This window comes from Coloeus monedula (assembly GCF_965178545.1).
Source record: "Coloeus monedula genome assembly, chromosome: 1".
NCBI classification, from domain to species: Eukaryota; Metazoa; Chordata; class Aves; order Passeriformes; family Corvidae; genus Coloeus; species Coloeus monedula.
Window position 1 is genome coordinate 21,212,971 of NC_138781.1, and position 26,770 is coordinate 21,239,740.

Here is a 26,770-nt window from a genome sequence, read left to right on the forward strand (position 1 = left end):
AAATAACAAATTACTTTTATTTAAAAATAACCATGTTTTGGCAACTTGCATACCATTCTGGTGTAGTTGTCACTTGTGATTAAAAATAGAATAGTATTGCTATACTTGGCAGTCAGTACTATGGTAGCACAGCATAACTTCGTCATGCAAGAATAAAAGTGTCTTACTCATACTTTTATATTCAATGTTTTTATCTTAGTGTAAACCTCATGAAGACCAAATTAGACCCAGAAGGACTGGGCATCATACTACTGGGTCCCTTTCTGCAAGAATTTTTCCCTGAGCAGGTAATCAATATAGCTTTATTGCTGCAGAGCATTGTCTATTCTGTTTGGCTTTGTGACTCATTAAAAACTTTAATCAGTATCACAATTTTTAGTAAGTATTGCATTCATTCAACTCAGCTGATCAGCAGATAACTTCTGTATTCCACCACAAATGGTAGACTTCTGTTTTCTGTAACATGTCCATGATTTTTTCAGCCTTACTCTGGAAGGAAGCTCCATTGTAGCAACAAGTTCTAAATTTGAGTTCAGGAAATTAATCATTTTGCATGTGACATTGTTTCCTTACACAGAAAGTTCATCGGAGTTTGGTTTTTATGAGAATAAATGACCATACTGGTTTTATGAATATTAAAAATATTGCCAACAAATGGGAAAAGGTTGCAAACATATTTAAAACTATTTTTATGTACAATTCTTAAAGTAAAATTTTTGACATTTAACAAAAAGTCATTATAGACTTAGGTTTAACATATGTGGAATTGGAAAATTATTTTCAAACTCTCAGTCTGCTCCGTATATTGTTCAAGACTGCACCACTACCGAGAGGCAGGTGTTAACCTAGCACTGCTGTCCTCTTTTCCCTTTGCTTTGGATCACATTTTCCTGCCCTCACACTGCCTCCCTGCCACCAGGAGCCTCTTTAAACAGATATGTGGTAAGCCAGAACAGGGAGCTGGTCTGGCTAAGAGCTCTCTTCGCAGGTGTCTGGGGGCGTGTTCCATTGCCATGCACATGCTTGTATTGGCAAAAGAGAGCAGGTTTACCTGGAGATAGAAGGATAGGCTGGTGGAAGCAGGAGAAGGCCTAACGCAACCGGGGGCTTGTCAGCACAAGCCCCGGCGTGGCCTCGGGCAGAGGGGACGCAGCGCTGGCCTCCACAGCGTCCTCGCTGCACGGCTCAGTGGAATCAGCGTGGGATGGGTGCGTGCGCTGGCTCCTCCTCAGAGGAAGCACGTCGGGCAGCCGATGGAATGGCTCGCGTTAGCCCGGAGGCAAAGAAGGCGGGAGGGGCTTCTGGTGTGAGTTCCAACAGGTTTATTTGCAGAGGGGACCAGGAACCAGCAAAAGCGCGGAGGAGACGCGGGCTAGCCCCCTTTATGGGGGGGTGGAGTAAGGCAGGGAAAGAGAAAACAACCAGTGGGGTACAAGCAGAGGGGAGGATACAATTTTTCAGAACAAATGGGGAAAACAGGGAGGCAGGAGTCATAACAAGGAACCAATTAATAACTAAAAAAGGGAGAACTTTCTGGAACAGGGGGAGGTAATTTAGGATTTGGAGCCGCCCAGGGGGAGGTAACCTAGACCTCAGTGATCTCATCTGGTGACTGACATTTGATGGTTTCAGCCCGAGAGTAGGCTGACCCACCCCAACAAAGGCCTGAGAGGAGTACTTCTTTAAAGGCTTTTTAGCTTAATGTGTCACTGAAACTATGTGGCTTAATTTTTAAAATCAAGGAAATGTGGAACTGCTGGGTTTTAAGTGCCTTCAGCGATATATATTTTGTTAAAGATTGTGCAGCACTGGGTATAGTATTCTGTACTATGAAACATTCTGGTCAGTCAGAAGACACTAGAATTGCACTGCCATAGATGGTAGGGATTGAATAGATCATTCAGAGGCTTTCATCATCTAGAGGAAAGAGAAAGAGGAGTTAGTGTTAATTTTCTCTGGACTTATAGAATTATATCTGCATTGTATTTTTGCCAACTGTTTCTTCTTCCTTCCATTTCTTTATACAGAAGTGGAAATATCTGCACAATTGAATATAATTTATTTATTACAATTATATTACATTTGCAAATCTGGAAGACTCCACTGCTTAATTTTAGGCCCCAGATGCTTAGAATGAAGTTCAGAAAGCCAAAGAACATCCTCCATAATTGGCTGTGTCTAAACTGTCCAATACCATGGGCCCTAGATAGCTGGGGGAGAAAAGAGCCATTGTATGGGGCTGCTGCCTCTCTTTCCTGTTGCAAGGGCATCATTGACTGAAGAAGGGAAGCTGGAGAACAAAGCACAGTGCAATCATGGGCAGAACCCTGCCTTGCTCACCTTGGTGGAGGAACTCTTTGCCTGCTGTAAAGTTGGAGCCCCCAAGTCAACGCCTGTCTGTTAAGTGCTAATTCCCCACCACTCAGTTTTGCCTGTCCTGTTAAACCTTCACTGGCTCCAGTACAAAACATGGCAATTGTTACTGCCTTATGGGTGCTATTAGAGCAATCTGCATGTTTTGGACTGGAACTTGCCAGTATCCATTTTTTCAATGTCTGTACTCTGTGGATCAGGTAGCAGTAGCTTTTACCCATACTGACACCTGAAAGAATTCTTTCTGAAAGTGAAATTCAGCACAAATGAAGATTAAGGTCTTTTTTTCAAATACTTTGAGGAAATAGCAGATAACAGTGATGGCTGGAATTTTTGGTGTTGATATTTGAACATGTAGCTAGGGCTTGGGAGATCCCGATTCAATTCCTTCTTCACTGAGGATATTCAAACCCCTATTCTTACTCTCCTAGAAAGTACTCAACTCCATCTCAGAAGTAGGAGGGTATCTCAGCTTTCCATCTGAAAGCTGCTGGCTTAGAAATAAATTATTCAAAGCTATTCAGCCTGACTCTTTAGTGCTTAGGGCAGTCACCTTTAGAGGGGGATTCCTGAATTCCCTGCTAGCCCTTTTTTTTTTTTTTTTTTTAAACAATAACTGCACAGAATTCGTAACTTCCATGGGACCGGAAGTGGAAAGCAGCATTTTTTTTCTTTCTGGGTGAGTGTAACTTCCTCAGGGAAATGAATGTGTCCTCTTTCCTCCCAGCAAAGCTTAATTTTATTTATCTCTGTGAAGCAACTTCTGTAAGCAGAGTTACCACTTATCTTCCTTTTCACCACCCTCCTTCCACTGAATAGCTTGGATGGCTGTGAGAGACCCATAGAGAGAGAGAGTTTGTGAATCATTTAAGAATAGAAAAATGAATGAGGGTTTTTGTAATGTGATGGATGTACTGTAACCTGAGCAGATTTATTCTCGTTCCAGCCTTTACTTCCATCTGCTCAAAAAAGGGATAAGCTTTTGTTTGGAGCCTGGTCCGGTAGGCATAAAAGAGCTGATACTACACCTGATTTGTGTTTCCTGGTTCAGTGAAATCCAAAGCTTTCAGTCCTCTTAGGACTAAAACATTTAAACACCTGGAACAGTAAAGGTCAACCAGATCCAGTACTTTTGCTGTTGGACCTTGGCAGAACCGGTGTCTTCAAAATTCGTTTACTTAGGCAGGGGAGTATATTAGCTTTTTAGCTCTCAGATGGAGGGCCAGAGATTGGACCTAGTCCTTAGTAAAAAACTTTGTAGCATCCAAACAGTGAAAAATAAACATGCATGTGACTACTGCATAAGGTGTCTGACATTAAAAATTAGGACAGCTTCTACATGGTTAGTGCTGAAGTTGTAGTTCAAAGTGTCCAGGTGAACACAGAAAATCATGACGTGCTCTTGGGGCCATTACTCATTAATTTACTGGCACCTGTTTTTTTATTTCTGATAAGAAAGGTAAAATGAAGATTTTGTCACCTAAAAGAAATAGTACTTTTTAAGTTTCCTTGAGTCTTCTTGGTTGAATGCATCTATCTAGTTGTAAAAACAAGAGACTCAAGGCACAGTGTATGCCACATGAAATTAACTGTCTTCTTTCTACTAGGACTCCAGGGTTTCAGAGTCATTTACTGTTTACCATTACAATGGACTGAAGCAATCTAATTATAATGAAAAGGTAAGATGTACCTCTAAGCCCTAATAACAGTAGCTATGCAAAACTGAATATAGTTACAGCAAAATATCTCGAAACAGATGTTTTACAAAGCTATTATTTTGATAATTTTCTTCCAAAATGATGTATTTGGAATTGGAAGGTGCTTTGTGCTCCTGATCATATTTGAGCTACTGTACTGCATTACTTGGCCAGACCAGGTCTCTGAAACTCTGCGTTTTGAAAAGAGCATTTCTCACACCTATCCGTCATAAGGGGGGGTCTGAACTGTAAGGGACGGTGGAGATGTAACATACACAAAATGCAACTTTTAGAAGTAATCCTACATCTAAATTAGGTGTTCAGAATTTTTCATGTAATTTTTTAGTAGTCCAGGCTTGCATCAAAAATTAGTATTTTTTGAGCCATTTACTGAGGAAACAAAGATGACCTGTTTCATTTTCAGTGTTCTCGAAAAAAGGGGTATATCAAACACAATATGACTGATTCTAAGTTCCTGAAGGAGAATTTAGAGTAAAAGATTGTAAGGCATTAAGAGCCATAAGGAACAAGAACGACTTCAAGTTAGAAGACTCTTCCAGAAAATATACCTGCTCAGTCTTTGGAATAGCTTGTAGTTAAGTCCTTAAAATCCCCCCTGTGAAATATCCAGCAGTTTCATACCCCAAAATGTAGGCAGAAGCATTCAAAGATTAGGGTTTTTCCATTTCATACCTCCATTTCATTAAAAAAAGAAGTATGTAAAACTTCACAGATTTAATGTGTATCGTAACAACTCCTCTCCTAAACTGGTGATAATAATCATCTCATCTTACAGTTTTTGAGCAGGCTGACAGAGTTGGGTTTACTTTGACAGGTCATGTATGTAGAAGGCACAGCAGTTGTTATGGGCTTTGAAGAACCAATGCTGCAGACTGACGACACTCCCGTGAAACGCTGCTTGCAGACCAAGTGGCCATACATAGAACTGCTCTGGACCACAGACCGATCTCCTTCCCTAAACTGATGTGGTGGCCATGGGCAACATCCGGCCGTTGCATCCTCGGATGGGGAGACGGAATTGGAATTTGCTTGGGGAGTGGTATACTTTGACTGTGTGGAGTTATACACTGGTATCATTGAGGAATTGTAAATAATGATTACAAACACTTTTTCAGTGTTAATTGGAATATTTAATTTTTTAATCAGATTGATTTCTATTATAATAGTTTGTCTTTTTTGGCCACTGTAGTACTGTTAATGTGAGTTATCCTAAAAAAAAAAGCCTACTTATAAAGTCTTACCATTATTTTGCCATCTCATGAAGATTTGAAAAATTCTGATATTGCAGAATCTGCATATTAGATGTCAGATCTTTAAAACATGAAACATATTCAGCTTTCTCAGCATCATATAGGCATGTTTTATTATTTAAATTATACTAGCTTACATTACAGTACCATAATGTGTGGACTAAACTGGCCTTTGCACTGGATATGTTTTAATGAGTTAAAATTTTCTGCAGTTTTTCCTAAAATCTAATTTTACCTAAAGAGCTTGCACAATGTGACATAAATATGATACATTTTTAGGAATAAGTATAATTCTTAAATAATCTTTCTTGGCAGTTGTATATTACTGTGGCTTAGTTATTGGGCATGTTAAAAGTGAACAGAAAATCTGAGGAAAAATAGATATATTAATATTTATTTGAATTTGTATAAAAGAAATGTAAAAACAGCAGAAATAATTTCTTGTTCTATAATCTTTAAACTATTCAAACTTATAATATTGCCAAATACCTCTTCTTAATTTGTCCAAACAGCAGTGTAAGCCAGCATTACTGTATGTGTTAAGTGCATGAGAACATCTGTTATTACATTATTATATTCCTTTATTTATTATCAACTTCTTAGCCCTAAAATAAAATCTTTTCCTTGAATCATATATTATTCAAAGTTTGGTTTACTTGGACTTGTTTGCTGCTTCTCTGAGATGATGGAAAGGGACCACAGGTTTAGAAATGTTAGCTTTCAAGTTGAACACATCTTGGGGGAGAAAAAACCCACACCAAAAGGTAATTTCCTAACTTCTGGAATTACCATGATGACCATTCCTTATTGCAAACTGACCACAGAGTATCTTAGTATTAAGAGAGTTGGTTTTTTTTGGTTTTTTGGTTTGTTTTTTTTGGTTTTTTTTGTTTTTTTTTTTAGATTTCTTTTTCTGAAAAAAAAAAATTCCTTTGCAGAAAAGACTCCTGAATTTGTCCTAGGACTTGCTTTACTTAGAACACAAGTATTCTGTCTGGTGGTGTGGGCCTGACATTAAAAACTTGTGCAACAGTGGTATTACTGCTGAAAACTATAGATAACAAATTAGGAGAGTCTGCATGTCAGGCATGAAACTTTACTTTTCAAAAAATAGTCAAGCTTGATAGGTATTTGTTTTAGCTGGTTTTGCACATTTAACATAAATGTCTTTAGACTTCCACTGACACCTTGGAACGGGAAAATTCACTTTTCTAGCTCTTTGTCTTGAATGCTGGTATCTGTCCTGGGCTTGTACTGGAGTATCTCACACCAGATTTTGCACTGAATCATAGCTTGAATCTATTAGAATATGCATCCTTTTTTCTAGCCCACTCTCATAAAATTTATGTTCTATCTCACAGAAAAAAAATCAATTAGAAGCCCAGCTGATGTGAGATCTGTATATAAGCATTAGTCTGGATTAAAACTTCTGCTGTACTCCAGAGACATTTAGCCAATGATGGTGTGATATAAGAACCCTCATTCCTGTATCCTTTTTCCTTCATACTGCCTAGTTGTTAGAGACCTGGCTTCTGGTTTACTTCACTTTTGGATTACAGAGGCTAACAGTGCTTTATGGCATTTAGGCAGCTCATCTGAGAACCTCAGCCAAATGAACCTTTCTGTCCTTTCTTCCCTGATGAGCAAGCTGGGAGAGATTCTGCCTTTATGGAAATTCACTTTTCATCCCCTAAAAGAATGTGGTTATTTAGATAGCAGCCTTAAAACATGCAGGGCATTAATGTTTGCTACTTTTTATTTCCTCCCATAGAAAAATGTCTAGGAACCTATACAATTTCCACAAGTTGTTCTGCTCTAAGTGCTGCCTCTGTGTGTATGTATATATTGCAGTTTACAAATTGAAGCCTAGTCGGTAATATTAGAGCACTCTATGGGATTAAACACATGCTCTAAGTAACCAGAGCAAATTGATAATGCTAACTGTAAGAAAGCATGTGAGCAAAATATGCAATTACATGACATTTTGATTAATACCCTAGGGGTTTTTACATATTGCACAGTCATTCAATTTTAATTGCCAAGGAAAGGACAGTATCTTCTGGGAGACAGCTACTGTCCTGGCTGGCAGCACGGTACAGTTAGCAGGACATCGGACAGTTGGTCTGGAAAACTGGCTTCTCCTTCCCATGTCTCAGAACCCTTTGAGACAGAACATTGTTCAGATACATGTTGGTGTCTTTTTGCTCTAAATTCACTTCCATAAAAATAAGGTGATGGGGGGGGAAAGGGTCCTGGGGTCAGCTGCTGGCTAAGTGGTAAAAGAAATTATTCTTACACTTTAATGTATACTGAAGTTCACAGTCAGCCTCAAATAAGTTATCTAAGTAAATAATGGAAAGACTACTTCTAGTGCTTTATATTAGCCCACATGACTTAGATTTGAAGGCTGAAGGGTAACAAATACATATTTGCTTTGTTAAAGTCTGAACTGTTAAAGGTAAGCAGCCAGTACAAACCCAAATGTAAATATCCTTGTTAGAATCCACACAAAGGGCCCTTTAAAACAGTGAATCACTTAAGTACATGCTGGGCATTTTGGTTTTTGGATACTTTTGTTGAAGTTTTGTTCCTTCAGACAGTTACAATTTCTGCTTATCTGGTCCATCTGTATGCTTTCTCTTACCTCTTCTGTTCCTTGTGTGGATGAGTTTAGGTCAAAGAAACCAAAGATGGGCCTTGATGGAGCAGGCAACTGATGTGGGAGTAAAATCCACTGGGGGAGAGGAATGGCTGTGTCTACACATCAGTTCCCGAGCAGAAACAAGAACCTCCCTTAGTGCAATGCGCTAATTTGCTGTCCAACTAGATGAGTGTCTGCAGTCAGGCTGTGGACAGCTACTCTGGATACTCCGGCTTGCAAGCAAGTCTGCTCAGCACAAAACATCCAGCATGTTCCAGGGAGCACCTTCAGCTTCCCGTGGCTGTGCTGAGCCCTGTGCTGCAGCTCTGCTGCTGGCAACAGCCAGAGGTGCAGTGGGAACAGTGTAGCCACAGCTTCCCCTGCAACGTCCCGTCCTTTGGGGTTTCACACACAAAGCAGCCAGTCCCTGCTTTCACCAGCATGGACTTAATGTTAATACAGTTAATACCTGTAACTAATGAAAAATCAGTATTTCCTGGAGATCTCTTGAAAAGAAACACATTTTTCTGCAGACTATATGCTTTGATTGATATAAGATTTAATCTGCTCAATCTAAAATTAACTTTAATGCTTTTCATGTAGGAATTACTTCTGCTAAGATTTTTAACTTGGACAATGTTCACAAAGGTAAGGTTCAAAGAGGAATGCTGAACATCTTTTGTCAGCATGTCATCCTGAATTCAGATCCCACTGACTTGCTCTCTTTGTAAAGCATGGTCACATCCTCATTTTATCCCCTTGCAACAGGATAATCAATACAAAATACTGTCTATGTAGTGGTTTCAACTACAGTTAGGTGAAGGATTCTGGCCTACAGAAACAAAAACTAGGAAACAATTGAAAAGAAAGATAAGTTTTCCTGTAGGAATTGGACATTTCAGCTTCTGTACTGCCATGTTTTGAAACAGTAACAGATTTAACAGTAAAATTGTCATTAATTTTTATAAGATTTATGTTAAAAGCCCATACGATTCTTTGAAATATTTGTTCCTCTGCTAGCAGGTTCATTACTAAGTAATAGCATAAATAACACTAAAGCCCTGATAATGAAGCCTCCGATTTGACTCAGCTGTTTTTAAGATTGGAAACACCGTAATGATATACTAACATCACCAACTGCACATAATATTAGCTGTAGAAATCCACACCATGAATCTTAAATTTTTGTTCATAAATTACTTAATCCCACATCTGACCTTCTATTTATTCTATAAGGTAGATAATGATTTTTAGACTCTTGTCTAAATGTTCTTATAAAAGCTCTCTGTCCTGGCTCCAGGTGTGGTTCTAGAGCCTATTAAGACTTTTTAGTTAGATATTCAAAGCAGTTAATGTATCAGACCACAGGTATACTAAAGTGCAAGCTTCAGCCAACCAGCAACTGGGGGAGCTGCTTACCTCTTACACTGTGCAGATCAGTGTCCACTTCAAACATTTCTAAAGTCTGAGGAAAGCAAGATGTGAAATAAGCTTCCAGTGATCAGAACAGATCCAGGTTGTGTAGAGAAACAAAATCCCTAGAAGCAAAACTAGTTGTTTTTGTTTATCTCTTTAAATTGATTTGGAATATCCTGCATGCATATGTCTCTATAGAGAGAAAAAAAAAAGGAAAAGTGTAAGGGGAGGGGGACTGTTGTAGGTTAACACTTTGGGGGTAAGAAGATCTTGATAGACAGTTCCTTCTTTTCATGCTGCCCTGCCTTCCTACAGGTTTTAGCTCTGATAGCTGTTTGAAGCACTTTTTTACTTTTTTAAATTCAGCTCAAACCAAACAGGTTAGGTGGCATGTATTTCTAACTGAACGGCAGGTACAAGGGGAGCACATGAGAACTGCCTGTATTCTTGCTTACGCCTCTTCAGCTTCATTGGTGTGAACACTGACCTATCTTCAAGTGTACTAATTACTGAATTTTAACTGTTTTGGATGGATCTGTACGAAATGGCTACAGCACCAGAATGTGCTGCCTTCTCACTTCTGAGCAGTCTGAGTAGTTCTCTGAGCCCCAGAAACTACATTTGAGACACTCAGCCCTGGAACTGATTGCTGTGCTAAGAAAGAGCATTATCATCATCATCATCATCATCATCATCATCATTATTTAGCATAAGGCAACACAACTTCCAAATGCCTTCAGTTGTCTTAAAACTGCATGACTTTTAAGAGTAGGTGTTAATCCTAAAGTCATTCAGAAGTACCTCACTTCTGAATTTATTACAGGTGCTTAGATATCTAAGAGATACTTGTACTATGTGAAATAATGAAATAGTGTCAATGGTGATGTTTCACCATTTAACAAAGTAAATTTGACATAAATATAAGGCAAGCAGAATTAAGGGATATTACAAGCCTGTGGGGACAAATAAGGATCACACAGTTAATGCTGGAAATAAACACACAGTTCTATTTTTGTGAAAAGGCATGTTAGTCTTATCTGAATAATCTTGCCATAGAGCACTTAAAATAAAATAAACACAAAAGTAAAGTAACCAGAATATCAGAGCAAAACAAACTGCTCTCAGCTGCTTTCATAGGTAGGTCCACTGTAGCATATTTATAAATGGGTTCTCTATTCTTTTATTCTTTCTCTGATTCTGTTTTGGACATATCTGCGTTATAAATGCCGAAAAACTATTCTTTTTTCTTGTTGTCACAGAGCTGATTACATGGAAAATAAAATGTTTCTCCTTTCCTTCCTACCTTTGCGTTGGTAGAAAAAAATATAAATAATGCTGTCCCCTCAAGATGTGGGTGTAATGGCACATTTAGCTTTGTAGGGGAAGGGAGCATTTCAGGCAGTCAGGTTTTTCTATATATTCTTAACAAAACCAGTTAAAACTCCGTTGTGGGGCTTGCAGGGGCAGAACAGTTCAAGACAGGAGTTATACAGCCCCATCAGTTTTAATTACTTTTACGAAGAAATTACTAGAAGAGCCTTCTGAAAGCACCATTCCATTTCTGTGCCACGTGCAATTGGTTATTTCTGTGGGGAAAGCGGCATGACACCTGCTCCTGCATGGAGCTGTGGTGAAGGCTCGCTTCTGCGCCAGTGCGAGGTGCCCCCTTCAGCTTATTAAAGCTTTACGTAGTCAGGCACTCACGGAGAAACTTTGAGAGGAATAGAGGAATGCATCTTGTAACGCGTCATCTGAACTCTGTGCCCGGCTTTACGTGTTTTATTTTTTCGAAGGGGTTTTTTCGTTACTGGGGTTGTTTGGTTTCTATTTAATAATGGCCATGCCGAGCAGCCACATAACAATCTGTGAAGGTTTACATTTTTTCAATGCACTTCAGTTTCCTAAAAGAGATTTTCAAGTACCAGGCTCTTCAGTTTAAACTCTTGAAAAGGCTGGAAGTCGAGAGAAGTTCAACTAGAAACCACCAGCCCACACCCCGACATCTCCCGCTGGGAGCACGGCCGCCCCCAGGCAGCCATCGGTAGCTGCTGGGCAGTCACGGCGTTCTGCTCCTCAGCCGCCGTTCCCCGCAGCTTCTCCGGCGGGGCCTCTCGGCGCTCGCCTCGGCGCGCGGGAGCCTCCCCGGGCCGCGCTGCGGGCGGCAGCACTCGCTGCCCCGGCCGCGGGCCGCCAGGGGGCGCCCGAGCGCGCCTCCCCCGGGGGGCGAGCGGGGCCGAGCGGCGCCGAGCCTCCCGCGCCGCCCCCCGCCCGCGCACGGCGCGGCCGGACCGCTCCTCTCCGCTCCGCAGTGCCCGGCTCCGCACCGCCCCGCACCTCTGCGCTCCGCCCCGCACGGCCGCCGCACAACTGCGCTCCGCTCCGCTGCGCCAGCGGGAGCCGGCCGCGGAGGCGCCGAGGATGCTGCCCCTCAGCCGCGGGCGGCCCCGCCGTCGGCAGCACCCGCTGCTCCTCCTGTCAGCGCTGCTCTGGGCGCCGGCGCTGGTGGCTTTCAACCTGGATGAGGAGAAGCTGACGGTGTACAGCGGGCCCCCGGGCAGCTACTTCGGATACTCGGTGGACTTCTACATCCCCGACCCCAGCACGTGAGTGCCGCCGCCAGGGGTGGCGGGGACGGGCCGGGACGCCCCCGGGCCCGGGGAACGCTTTGGGAAGGCGGTGGGCGAACGGCGGCATCGCGCCCGCGGGGTGACAGTGCCCATCGCCCGCCTGTTCTGATCGCCCCGGTGCCCTCCCGGTGTGTTTCGCAGGGTCAGTGTCCTGGTGGGAGCTCCCAAAGCCAACACCACGCAGCCAGATATCGTGGAAGGAGGAGCGGTGTATTACTGCGCCTGGCCCGCCGCCCGGTGCAGGCAGATCCCCTTCGACAACACCAGTAAGTGCGCGGCTGTCCCGCGGCCAGTGCGGTGTGTGTCGCGCCGCCGTGCCCGGGTCCCCCTCGGCTCCTCCGCTATCCCTTTACTTGGGTCGCTTTGATCCGAGTATCTGCGCTTCGCCGGAGAAATCCCGCTCCTGGGAGTCTGAATGCATGTGCTCTTGCGGGGAATGGTTCAATGGTCCCCAGGGAAATAACAGGACTGTGACCTCCAGCATGAGCACTTCATCTTAATAACTGCCTTTTTTCTTTTTTTTTTCCCATTCTTCTTCTTCTATGAAGGGCATTTGTTGCAGATTCCTGCTTTTGAAAACACTTTTGCATGTTCAGAAGGCAAAGCCCCAAAAGCCTTGTCTCAAACGTCTCTGAACCTTGGAAATAACAGGATTTCTAGTCTTTGCTGCTAGTTTCAACGAGGGGATTTCTGGCTGTTAGATGGATGAAGTGCCTCGTGTGGGATACTTATTTAATTCTATTCAGAATGCAAGAGTTTTAGAACAGTGAAGCTAGATGTAAACCGATTTAGGCACAATGTGGATAGATTATATCCACTTCCAAAATCCCATGACAGATGTTTCTTATTTAATTAGAGGGAACACACGTTTTAAACAATTCAAGCTGTTTATGCTTTCTGTTGTCTCTTTATAGGTCTTGAAAATAATTTAAACCTAGTGTTTGCAGAGTCTTCAAAACTGATTCCTTTATTTAGGCAGACTTTGACAGTTTGACCATTAAGCAAAAGTTATTATTCTTTAGGTTATATTTAATCTTAATATTTGTGGTTTATTGAAATGGGAACACAATTTTTTTTTTTTCTGAAAGCACAAGTTAAATTATAAGAGCTCACTTAACTGTAGTAAATAAGCAGAGCAATTCTTTACTCCTCCCAACTCCCACCACCCACATCTTATTACTGTGTTAGTGTCTAGGAGCACTGAACAGGATGACTGTCCCATGATGCTGAGCATTCTTCCCAGAGTGAGTGATAGTTCAGGTGCGTGTATATGGTTACTTGGGCAGGTAAAGCTATGTACAGCATCTGGTTATGTATGGAAATGGAAATGTACGTAGACAGTATGCGCACATTATTTTAATTGTGATATGTCCTGAATGTACATATTTAAAATAAAAGAAGGAAATAGAGGAAATATTCATGTATTTCCCATCTTATGGTTAGATAGTTCGTGTAACAAAAGTGGAACGTATTAGCTATACAAAATAATTTCAAGTTTGAATATAAAACTTACAGACCAAATGAAAATTCCAGCACGTTTTTGAAGGGGAGTTTTGAAAAATTAATGAAAGTCTAGTGATGAAACTAGAAGGACATCTGACTTTCCTATGGGAAACATGGGACAGTTCCATACTCCTTGCAGAGATGTCCTTTTGCAGAGAACTATGTTTTGAATAAAGGCACAAACAAACTGAAGAATATCAGTAAGGCTTTGGACTGTATCACACAACTATTCAGCTTGGAATCTCCAAAGGGCGGTTCATTCAGTCTTGCTGAGATGGTTGTGTCCATAGGTAGAATCCTGACTTGTAGACAGCTGAAGTCCAGCCAGAGAGCAACCATTGTGTAGGCAGAGACATCTTGTGGGAGGGATGGCAGCATAGACAGATTTTGCAGTGTTGTCCCTGGCTCTCTTATTCCAGTCCCAAGGGCAGTAGAGGTGTCATTTGGCACAATTCAGCAATGTCCTGTAGACAAGGACCCCAGGAAGGTTTGCATGGCTTGTACCAACCCCTTCATTCTTCATTGCCAGCAACAGAAAGGCCATCCCCAATAAGCTTTAGGTGACTCCTTTGGCTGATGTGTGGATGTATATTTCATGTCATTTTTTTCTCTCCCAAACTCACTATTTACAGGATCGAGTTTTCCTTCTTTTCCACTCTTCCCCCAAGCAGAGTAGTAGACATGAGCTCTATCCTAGGTGAAACTATTTCAAATAGTCTGTCACACAGTTTCTTTTGAAGCCTTTAGCTATTTTATGCCTACTGGGACTTAGTCCTTAGTAAATACATGGAGTGTTTTCAGTTCATGGCTCTTTCTTGTACAGACATCTTGTACTCATTATATCTTCTCCTACAACATCACTCAGAAATATTGATATTCCCACTTTTAATATTTATTCTAATAAACAGAAAAAAGTCAGTCCAGGTTGTCGAAGATCATACAGGAAGTTGATGATGATACTGGTAACTGACTTGGGAGTTTTTCTTCTTCTTCCAGTGCCTTAACCACAAGATTATTCTTTTTTCCAAAACAGAAACACTCAAAAGTTGTTAGAAGACTAAAAGTTCAGTTGTAGCAGCTTTAATTTTAAAGATTAATGCTTCATGCCTCATAGGAGATCTTTAAAAGTCTTGTAGAGCTTTGGGAATGTTTTCTGAAACAAAACAGAAGAACTACAGAGGCTGCTTCAGAGCTGAAAGATTTCATTTTGATGCATTTTTATACAAAGCTTCCATTTTTCAATACTTTCTTCTTAGCTCTAACTAAATAATATCTCTTTCATTTCGATTAGCTAAGCAAAGCATAATAAAAGAAACAAAACTACTGAATAATTTGTAGCATTCTTAATTAAGTTCAGAAGTAAAAACTGAGTGGAACTGAAAAGAAAGGGAGATTATAATGTAGCACTTAAAAGGCAGTGTGAACCAACAAGTAGATAAAGAATTTTCTAAATCTGCATTTTTCAGCCTCAGAAGGTCAGTGGGGAGGACTTCTAAATTCTAATGAATTGTTAAAGTAAAGCAGATTCATATATACTATATCTGAAGTTCAATATGTGAAATTGCTTCAGGTCACAGAAACTAAAATTTTCACTATTACATAAAAATTCAAGAGATTAACAAATCCAACAGGTTGAAAGACAGTGGCTTAAATTACATATGAGCAGGAGGGCTCATGTCTTCTGTTTCTGAGGACTGAATGCACAGATGAAGCTCAGGTATGTTGCATTCAGTGCAAGTTATGTTTTGCCCTTGAGGAGAGAACATACAGTGAGTGTACTTGGATGATATTTGGAGTTTTACTGCCACAAACAAGTAACTTAAGTGGACATCTAATTGGTAAGATTCATATGTAACTGCACAGATTATTTCTCTCTTTCCACAAGAATAGCACACCTAATTTCAAGAGAGGTTCTTTGTTTGCAAAGGCTTTCATGTTATTTGTATTAACACTGTTACTATCTTGGTCCTACTAAATGAAAATAGTGTGGACACTGACTAGCATTCTGTTATGACTTTAGTCAAGATTCTGAATGTTTTCAAATATCATGGTGTGGATACGAGGGAACCAAGTAAGTGACAGACACCTTAGTTAAAAACTTAGTCTTGCTTAAGTTAATTTTATGATGTTCAGTGCTGAGATAGAATGATTTTTGTTTCTGTTAAGGCTGTTTGGTTGAAGGGATTTATTTATTTAGTTATGTGAGTAATATATTTTTATTTTTAAAATAACTGAAGTGTTACGTAAAAAAAAGTCATTCTATATCCTGAGCCATAGAGTCCCGAAGGAAGAACACGAGTGCCAGGCCTAACTGAATCTGACATCCTGACACTGGTAGGAGACAACTGCAGTGTTCCCCAGTGGATCAGGGATATGACACTGCAGGGGATGCACCCACAGTCACTGGCAAGGTGCAGCTAACCTCCCTGTTACCACACAGACTGTGGCACTCAGTATTAAACTTTGGGTTTTGGATCATGTAAGCTTTAAATGACAAAAGAAAAGTCTGGTTTATGAAGCCCCCTTACTCTTTTAATTTTTCCTCAGAGACTAAGATCAGGTGAGGGAGTAGATGCTGTATTCCCAATGAATGATACAAAAAACCTTTAAAAAATGCATGACTACTTCTGAGTGCCATGTTCAACCTGTCAAACACAGACTGAGCTGCTTACTACTAGCAGTGATACTCAAAAACAAGACATCTGCTGAAATCATCTCTGTGGCACTGTGCATGTGTTAGGATGCTCAAGATGGTCTGAGTGCTGTGAGCAGCTGCATAACCTGTATCATTGTGGAACTGTATGTGGACTACACTACCCTGCTGAGAAGATGGCTTAACTGGAGTTAGTAGAGGTGCAGGAGTATCTGAAGCCCATTCCTAAAAGCCACATCACCCAGCTGAAATTGCTCTAGAGGTAGTTGTCCCAGATGGTTACTAATTTCTCAGGCCACCTATCTCTGTTCTTCATAGTGGCTAACCCAGAGGTTTCCAAAGCAATGAGATTATTTACTTGCATCAATAATTAATCCTGCTGATGAAAAAGCATTCCTGACAAGCAGCAGAGGAGCAAAGGAGGGAAGGAGGGTGAAATTTTGTCATGTAGGATTAGAGCTGACCCATCCATAAGCAAGTCATGTAACTGGATGTTCCCATATGGGTTGGCCAGTGAAATGGCCTGCAGCCAAGAAGGGGCTTTAGCAGGAGCTCTCTGTGTTTCCTGCCGTTGATACAGCACTGACTCTGCAGTCCCATGTTTGCACTTCTTTAAAGCTCCCTAAATCTGTGTGCCAGGGTCAAGGCTCTGGGAAGAAGCTCAAAGCACTGCCCTTGAAAGCACAATGGGTGCCTTTGACCTGCTCCACTGCAGCATGGAACTGAGATAAAGTATAATGGAAAGGCTTTTAGTATCCCCTTACTCCAGGAAATATAGATTGAAGGGCAGTAACTCTTCTCCCTTGTTTCCCTACTTTGTGAAGTTGTCCGGTTGCATTGCAGTTAAGGCTCTGATACTCTGAAACTCAATGAGAGGACAGGGAAACAAGCATTGGCATCATATTAAAGGCTTGTGGTCTGTCTTTCCTTCTTACCTACACAAAGCTAACTTCAGTTTCTTCTGTATGAAATGGGTTTACAATGACTATTTCTGCCTTAACACTGAGGTAAAGTTACCAGGTCCTTGTTTCAGCTGTGTGCTCTTTCATTCAGCTGCCAGGAGAGGTAGCAGGAGAGCAATATCAAGAAAACTTTCTCCTCTCTTGATGAACTAGGAAACTTCTGAATCGTTCAAAGCATTTTGCAGCCAGAAGCAGACTTAAATACCCCCTAAAGTGCACTGTTGCATTTGAAATCTGGTAAAAAGCTGATAGTTCGGATTTTGGAAACTTACTATAAAGGTCACTTTTAGTTGTAATACTTGATAGACTGCATCAAGTTCTTATATTTTAAATTAGGTTCTGAAGGCAGAATTTTAGATACCACTTCCCTTAAGTTTCCAGAACACACTGGGGTGTTTTCTTTGCTATCAGTTAACTTTACCAGTTTTACTAAAATAGGTTATATTTTTCTAAACTAGCTGGAAAAAATCTGAACAGCCTCTGAAGAGGAGCAGGGAAGGGGGATATAAATCAGTTCTGACCAAGCGTGCAGTTGATAAAAAACATGAGCTAATCTGGCCAGCAGTTGAGCTGATTGTAGCAGAACCCAGGTACTCTATAAGGAAAAGATGTATTGTGGGACTCAAGAGCTTTAGTTACATGAAAAAATCATTAGCTGTTGAGATAGTAAGATTCTGGGGAAAACTTAGAATCCTGTTATAAAACAGAATTTGCATCTCAAGAGAAATTGCTGAGAGAGAACTTTGTTGTACTTTTAAATGTGGACACTTTTTAGTCCACTATGCCAGTGAGACCTTATCTGGAACATCATGATTCACTTGTAGCATTCTGATTTATAATAGACCCTCATGAGTTTCTTTTGTAAGTCTCAGCCTTATCTAAAGAAAGGAAAAAGTACTCTTAGCTATGTTGGTTCAAGCCCTGAGGGCTTAATTTGTTTTTGATCAGATTTTATTTAGGGAAAAAATCCTACTGAGTTTGATGATTTCAGTTTGTTTTTTTTTTTTTGATTCATGGAATGAAAGTCCAAATAAAGCTCTCTAGATATGATCTATTAAATTAAAATGACTCATATGAATAGCAGCTAAGTTGCAGTAAAAAACAGAAATAAAATAGGTGGTTGCAGAACCAGATAAATCTAAATATAGAAGCAGCTCTTCTCATTGTGACAGCATTTTGCATATCCTTACTGTTTCTCAACACTATGAAGTCCCTTTTTTCCCCCAGCTTTAATTAAAAGCAATTGTGGCTTAGTTCATACCTAGTGTTTAACTTTGCATTTGAATTCTGTCTCCCTGGTGAGGGTCAAATATCAATGACCCTGTCAAAGTTACTGAGTTACCTTTGTTTTGTAATGGGTGGTATCATTGGACTCTTAGGGTAGTGATACGGTGGTAGGATTGTCAGGATTGCCTCGTTTCCCTCACTTCTAGAATATGGGAGCAAGTATGCCAGTACAAACCCTTCCTCTCCCTCTTCCTTTCTGTAAGCCAGAACACTAATGATGCAGCGGAGCTGATTTCAAAGTTAACTGCGGTTGCCTGGGGCCTTTTGTAGCCAGCTTCACCCCAGACTGGAGATCCATAGTCTCTCTGGGGAATCTCTTAAGATTTATTCAGAAATTCCGTTGCTGCAACTTGCGTTTTGTTGCCCCTTTTCCTTTTGCTGTGTGTGTCAAATGGGAGTTTGGCACTCTCTTATTTCTACCTGTTGAACAGCATATGAAGCACAAATAGATATTTGTTTTTTCTCTTCTTTGGTCCAAACACCTTCAAGTACTGATGTCTCAAAACTGTACATAACATTCCAAGTGTTGTCTCCATGTCAGGGATATTCACTTTCCTTTACCTGAATAAATTTATGGAAATATTTGTTTGTTTTATGTGTTTGTGTTCACATTTTATACAAATAGGATAGATTTAGGTGATTATTCACCTCTACTTTGTGTATATATAATGATGTACAAATATATGAAATCCATGTATTGCATTTTATTTTACCTATATTTTTTATATGATGAAAAATATGCATAGGTACATACATACACAGATATATCAAAACTGGTGTTTGAAAGGAATTTCCCATCATGGATGTAGGCACAGATCTGAGGGCAGAGTGTAACAGAACCTGCTGCAGATGCCTGGTTAATGGACATCTGTGTTCATCCAGTACATACAGGGAAATACACACAGAGCATTTAGACATAATACTTTTCAAAATTCCAGAATGGTGAAAACTTATCTGAAAGAGCTGCAGGTGTATTACATAGACAGACATTTTACTTTGATTAGAAGCATTGTTTTCCTGTGTTAAGTTTGATTACAGTATTATCACGGAATCACAGAATCACTTAGGTTGGGAAAGACCTCTAAGATAATGGAGTCCAACCTTTGAGTGATCACCACCTTGATTTACTTTTGTTCATTTGAGTATTTTCAAATTATAAAAGATGATGCATTTTTTACTTGCAGTTTCCAAGAGCTGAAAGAATCACAGTAAGTCGCTACCAGTGTTTGCCCATACATCTCTTATGCAGATATTGATTAATACAAAAAAGAAATACTGGTAAGGGAAATGTTTTATTCGTGCCTATTAAACTATTTATAATGTGCTGACAGTGACTCAGAGGAGACCTGTTCCCATAGAAAGCACCAAATTTATCCTAATGTGTAAATTATGGATTTGCACTTGCTCTAGATTCAGGCTTTAATTCCTACAAGGGAATCTGCACTATTGCTCTGAACATAGCTTTGCTTTTTGCTGTCTGAACTCAAATTTTTCTACTTGTCCAGCTGCTGTTTTGACAATGTAAGGGGCTTTTTTTTGCCTTTGGTAGCCCCTAGGCACCTCAACTAAAAAACTGGGTGAAGGAATGATAGTTTTAATAACCATATTTCTGTATCTCCAGAGCTGCTTCTGAAGATGGATTGTGGGGCAGTACATGTACAGGAGTCATGACTCCTGCAGTAGAAAATGAGGTGCTTTGGGTTTGCTGAAATGCAATTTAAGGATGTCCTCATACCTAAATTTATATTTATAAATCTCTGTTCTTTGCATACTCCTGATTGTCTGGGCCTTAGTCTGCAATACAGTCTTAGGCAGTACAATTATGAGTGACTCTGGAGCTGCATCTCAAGCCAAATTTGCGAGTCATCCAGACTGTTGACCATCTGGAACAGCTCCTGGGCTGGCTCTGAAGCAATCCAGCTGGTACTCAGGCACTCCTTGAACCTCTCTGTGGACAGGCTCAGGCGTTGTGTGCCCAGGCCAGCTGCTGCCTTGTACTCTTGCTATCCTTGCACTAGTGTCACATAACATGATACAAGATAGCCTGGACTCCTTCCTAGAAGGGGCCAGGCATTCTCCTCCAGAAGAGAAGATGGTATTTGAATGCAAAAATTCACACCAGGTTTTCACTGCTCACAAAAATATGGCTGTGGGTAAGTATAGACTTAGCCTGTGGGCCTCAGATGCCCATAAATAGCACAAAGAGAGATATTTCCCTGTCATGTAATGGTGTTATCAGGATACAGGCATGCTACTTTTTGAAATGCTTAGATAATGCTGTTTTGAGGAACATACAGATTTTTTTTTTTTAATTGAATTGGAATTTATCTGGGTAAATTAATAGCTTTTATCTGAGTCTAATCTAAGCTGGTCATCCATGGCTATCTACAGTTAGTTAAAAAAAGGTACCTTTAGGCCATGATTCTTCTGACCTTCTCAGAGTTTTGCTTTAGGAGGAGAAGAACAGGCTTATATCATGTTCTCAGATGTAAGTGGATGACTAGCTCAGAAGTGGGCAATTGCAGCAGGGTACAGTAATGACACCTTGTGTCTATTCAGACAAGTTAGTTGCACATGGAGCTTTATTTTGCCAAAGTTACATGGGAAGCAGTAGCTGTTTTATAGCATTCTGAAATACTGATCAGTTGTCACATCCAAAAGACTAAACTGTATTTTAAGGCACAACCTCAGAAACTGGGAATATGACTCCGTAGGTCTAACAAGGATGCTGAACAAAAGTGATGAGAAAATTTCTATCAAAAGAGATTTATCTGGGGAAAAAGCTATTTGTTAATTTGCGTGTCTGTAATATTTTTCAAATTATTTTATAATGAAAATCCCATGCCACATGATGAAGGATTCCTACTATGCCATATGCCACTAAATGGGGTGGGATTCTGTGTGTGTGTGTGTACAGTTCTTGCAGATTTACTGGTAAATTCAGCTGTGGTTTTATAAATCCTTCAAATGGTTGTCCAAGTTTTAAAATTTAACTTCTTTTCAAATGTTGGTATGCTTTGCCAGTAGACAAGTATGTTGTTTTGATTGAAAATGTAAGCTCCTTTTAAGTTAGAATACTGGTCACAAGTATCCTCAGAGCCAGGCTAGCATTGGCTGCTGTAAGCTGGCTGTGGCTGATTTTCAAGCTTCAAAAGCTTTGTTTCTATCAAGATCCCATCTGTGGACATTGATCATGTTCAGATCTGCTGGAGCATTAAAAAAAGAAACCTTTAAAGTCTGAAAGGGTCTGGCTTCACTGGAAAAAATAATTGAAAGTAGTGTTGCCAACAACTAGGTAGAAGCTGGCAGCTCCTACGATGCTCTGTGTCAAATACGTTGTCTCTCACATCCACACAAGTTTAGGCCTAACTTCAATAAAATATGTTTTTAAAATTATTATTTTTAGAGTAATTTTAAATTATACTTCCTGAATTTTTAAGAGCTAAATATTCCTGAAATTTATCTCCGTAAGCATGGACTTCAATAGTAGCTTCTGTAATTGGCACAGCACAGAAGCAAATACTTGTATGAAGGAAGATGTTTCCTCAGAGACTTTCAAACTTTAAAAGATTAGTTCTCATTCAATTTTCCCTCATGTTTATTAGGAAAAAATACAGAGATATAGTACCCTTGTTCTCCAGGTATGATGCATTTTTCTTTCTAATTTGGTTTACAACATTTATGAGGTTACCATAAGCTGAATTCGGTGGTGAGCTAACATCCTAGAAAACGTTCAGGTATCTCTTGTATTCCTGCTGGGCAAATCCCAAGTAGTGATAACTTTTTAAAATGTTGACTGTATTTTTTCTCAGGTATTTAAAAATGTATGTAAATCCACAGAATATAGTCTGACGCTACTTTTTTTTTTAACATTCCAAGGTAAACAGTATATGGTTTTATTTTCACTTAGAGTGACTAAAAAGGGTTGATTCTTCAGAAATCCCTCCTGATAGGAACCAGAAACAAACATAAGGGAATGCCGATACAAGGGAGAAGGAGTAATGCCTTGCTTATGTATAAATTGAAAAGTTCATTAGGAATGACTGGTAAGGGAAGAGCATAGCTCATGAACATATGGGAAATCAGTTTACTTCAGAGAACAGAGGGTGAAAGGAGGGCATGTCTGCTTTTTATTAAAACCTGAAATGCATTGTAATTGGCCTGAATCTTTGCCCGGATGGCTTCTCTTCTGCTGACATCTGCAAGAGTGTATATAAAGCAACATTAAGAAGCTGTCCCTTGTGACAGTGTGTACACATGTAATTCTGTTAAAAACTAAGTCCTTTGCTATCTGTAGTGTTGCTCCTTGAATAAGCATGCTGAGAAATGTCATTTGTTTGACAAAAACTAATCATGGAACATGCTTTTTACATGGAAAGTTTCTACCACATCTGAGAAAACTTTTTAGGGCTTTTCACCTATTTTTGTAGATTCTTGTTCATTCTTCATCATAAATTCCAAGTAAACTTTTCTCTTTTTTTGGCAGGGGGAAACACAGCATTTCTTATTCCAGCCGAGTGTATTTTTTTTCCTAAAGTTTAAGTGTAATTATTTTGAATTTTAATGTGTGAATTTAAGCTGGTTTCTACTGACCAGTGAAAAGGTTAATTGACACCAGAAAGCCCATTGCCTGTTAAACGGGTTGGATGATGACAAGTGGGTTCAATGTAATATATCCATTTATCTCTTCACTTGTATAGCTCACAGGGTAATACTGTTAAAAATAAGCTGTCAACATACTGCTTCTTTCTTTGTCAGACAACAGGAAAATTAAAGTCAATGGCACCAGGGAACCTATTGAGTTTAAGACAAATCAGTGGTTTGGGGCAACAGTCAAAGCTCATAAAGAAAAAGTTGTGGTAAGTCTTATGCATTTGATATTCATTTGGAGAAAATGTTTATTTTTCTCAAATGTATATATTTAATAGCTGTCTATGTGTACATTATGGAAATAACTCTCTGATTATTGCATGAATTATAAAACACATGATATATATAATTCAAAAAATGAAAGCAGCCTATAAAATCAGGTTGAACTGATCAAGTGAAGATGATCCCACTGCCATGTGAAAACAGCAGAACATCATATTGTTGTGAAAGTGAATCATGATATTTTTTTAACAGATAATGGACATATTTCAGAGATATACAGGAACTGATAGCTCTGTGCTCTAAAGTATTTTGTATTATGAAGATATGTATTTAACATGTGGAATATTAAATACAGAATGTAGTGAAATGTTATGAAAACCAAGAACCTCTGTTGATGTTCAGTTAGGAAAACACTTGCCTCTTTTGTCACATTTACATTGTTTTGAGCAGCTGTGTCATAGTCATGGTAAAACAGCTGCAAAAAAAAAGCTGATAAAAACAGCTGATAAAAAAGCTCCAAATAAAGATGGCTGTCAAAATGCAATATGTGCTTTCCAGTTTCACTGAACATTTTACCTGTATTGATAGAGGCCTCCAGCAGTGGGCAGGTGGTAAAGTGCTGGTGATGCTGCTTTTACACAGAGATTTTATATTTCTATTTGCATTAAGGTTTACATTAAAAACAGCACTGAAGTAATTGTGATAAGAATAATTGGTTTGTTCATTATCTTTATTAGTTTTTACAATTACAAAACAAAAATTTACCTTGGAATTTGATTAAAACTTCCAATTATTACTTAAAAAGTAGTCATAAGGGAGGAAGTATTGAAAGGAAATGCATTCCTTTATATTGTAACCCTTGTGGTTAACCTACAGAAGGATTTTGAAATGAAACAGGTAGTGAATAAACATCTCCCTATTCTTTTACAGAGTTAAGTAAACATAAAAATTCTAAAAATAGGTGAACATTTTTCATTCTCTCTACTAAATAATTCGCAAATTTAAATAAAGTACTTCTTTACCACTATTTGTTAAATCTTAATCTTAAATCTTAAAAAAAACGAGATCTCCAACAGATCTACTCTCCAACAGGTGTGCTGTGTCCATACTGACCAAACTTTTCTTTATTTGGGGTAACTATTCTCAGAATCTGAAACTGAGATAGAGTCAACACTTTTCAGGCAAAAATTTGGACAGCAAAGCTGGAAGACTTTATATGTTAAGCTTTGTAGGCTGAAAGGGGAGAGAAAGAAAATGTCATCAAACTGTCAGGAACTTGGTTTTTAAGCTACGAATGTAATAGTAAACTTCGTTAAGTCAGTGCTTATGATTATATTGAGTTCTTGTTTCAATCCATTTGGCTTGATGTCAGATGTATCAGATATACCTAAAATCACCCCCACAGGACACATGCTCCTCTTTGCTGCACTCTGGTTTTGCTCTCTGTTTTAGTATGCAGTTTTCTAGGCAGGGGCCTGTGAAGAGTCCCTGTTCTTTAAGCCATCGCTCCAGAAGCTCTGACCTTTGTGGTAAGCGGTGAGTAGCACTGTGGTTCATAGAGCTGGTACTGATTGCAGAATGGAAGCTGATACAATATTGTAAATAACAGCAACACCTTGCCAGAGGTAGACAGGTTTGTCATTGAAAAAGTAGGACAAGATAGGACGTGAATGAAGGATTTATTTGTATCTTACAGAGGCAAGGTTTCAGGGAGAGGTGGTGTCTTCACCCTCCCAGGCGATGAAGATTTTCAGGCAAACTGTGAGGAATGACTTGCAGACCTGACAGTTTATCGTTCTTATTTTTCTAATTATCTGGATTACCTTAAAAAAAGATAATGTTTCTCTCTACACAAGTTGTGTATCTTTTATCTTTACACTGTCGTGTTTGTAACACTACTGCCATTACATAGAAGATTAAATATCTAGCCAAAACTTCCTTAGCAGAAAGCTATTCACTCAGACTGTCGAATGCATTATAACTGTATCCTATCTAGGAATATTTGAAGCAGGGGGTTATAAGAAGGCAGACACTCTGATGATTGTGATTGACAATATGATACAACATCCTGACAAATGTCCTGCTATGTGGAGTTAGTTCTGCTACTACATCTATTATCTTAAGACATACCAGGACAGAACCGGGACTGCCTTCAGCTACATATATGTGATATGCATCTTAAATTACAGGATCAGCTCCTGTGCAATGAGCAGTAATAGAGCAAACATATTACTTGTGAAGCAAACTTAGAGGGTATTTGTAACATTGCTTAAATATGACTTGTAGTCCCTGACAGATACCAGCTGCCAAGGGGCTATAAGTGAAACATCAGTGTGCTTTTCAGGTTATAATGAAATTAGATAAAGCAGTGGTCCTGTATTTTCTTCTGTCAGTATCTTGTGATCATTGCTATATGAATGATACAACACCCGAGAATCCTTGAACACAGTCTATTAAAAATGACATTTGCTAGATGCAAGAGTGTGTGAAAGGTATGTGTGTTTTCTGTTTTGTGTTTCTGTTTCTATAGGCTTGTGCTCCTTTGTATCATTGGAGAACCCTTAAAGACAGCCCTGAGAAGGACCCTGTTGGCACCTGCTATGTAGCAATTCAGAACTTCAGTGCCTATGCTGAATATTCACCTTGTCGCAACAGTGAGTATTAATATGAACAGTTCTGTGTTGAAGGAATCGATTTTGCACTCAATGTTTTCATTCTTTCAATCTTCACACAATTTCGTTTTGGCTGAATGAAGGATACTATACATTATGGCATTGAATGAGGGTGTAAAGAAAAATCAATATTAAACTATATGCCTGCAATTGGATGCTTTATTGTATAATTAATTGAAGGAGGAGAAACTAAGTAAATTAAGTGTGTGCAGTTATAGTAATGAGCTATAATTGGTTCAATTTTTATGGCTTTAATATGTAGCAAACAGATCTAGATAAGAACCAGATGGCATATTAAACCAATTATTTGTACTTACACCGAGTATAAATGTCTCATCACAAGATCACAATTTGAAGGTCAGACCCTGCATAGAAACACACAAGCCTGTATCACCACTCATGCCAGCATCATCCCCAAGAGCTCATTTGTGAAGAACTTTCAGCCCAGAAGAAAGCCGTGCACATTAGCGCTGCTGTTCCACACTCTTCTCTGTGCTGTTCTGAAGGTGTAGTAGCGACCTCAGGGCCTTGCTTCTTGGGGAATAGAGATAAACCACATGTATATTTAGAACCAGGTTCAGCTGCCTAGAGGTCTGCAGAAAATACCACAGATTAGATTATTATCGGGCATTCATCTTGCTCAGCATTCTATGCCTGTTGTAGTAGGGCTCTAAATGCAGTTGTGTTGTGTCTTCCTTTTAAAGCCTCATCCTTGTCCCTGCATGGACAGGTACAGAAAGAAGCTGAATCTGTAAGAAATGGTGACCTTAAGATCTGTTTTATTTACTTACTGATG

At 39.5% G+C, this 26,770-nt stretch overlaps 2 protein-coding genes across 3 annotated transcripts in view; both read left to right on the forward strand.

Moving 5' to 3' along the window:
* Positions 1–5,975, forward strand: part of MINDY3 (MINDY lysine 48 deubiquitinase 3) — a 48,520-nt gene extending 42,545 nt beyond the window's left edge. For both annotated transcript variants that reach the window (XM_082285489.1, XM_082285490.1), the window contains 3 exons: positions 200–287; positions 3,981–4,052; positions 4,906–5,975. In XM_082285489.1, the coding sequence (XP_082141615.1) occupies positions 200–287; positions 3,981–4,052; positions 4,906–5,055 (310 nt within the window). In that variant the 3' untranslated portion in view covers positions 5,056–5,975. The remainder of the gene's footprint in view (positions 1–199; positions 288–3,980; positions 4,053–4,905) is intronic.
* A 5,841-nt stretch (positions 5,976–11,816) lies between these two features.
* Positions 11,817–26,770, forward strand: part of ITGA8 (integrin subunit alpha 8) — a gene marked incomplete at both ends in the record, with an annotated part of 110,210 nt that continues 95,256 nt past the window's right edge. Inside the window, 4 exons of the mRNA XM_082278149.1 lie at positions 11,817–12,001; positions 12,167–12,291; positions 23,189–23,289; positions 25,833–25,956. Coding sequence (XP_082134275.1) covers positions 11,817–12,001; positions 12,167–12,291; positions 23,189–23,289; positions 25,833–25,956 — 535 coding nt within the window. The remainder of the gene's footprint in view (positions 12,002–12,166; positions 12,292–23,188; positions 23,290–25,832; positions 25,957–26,770) is intronic.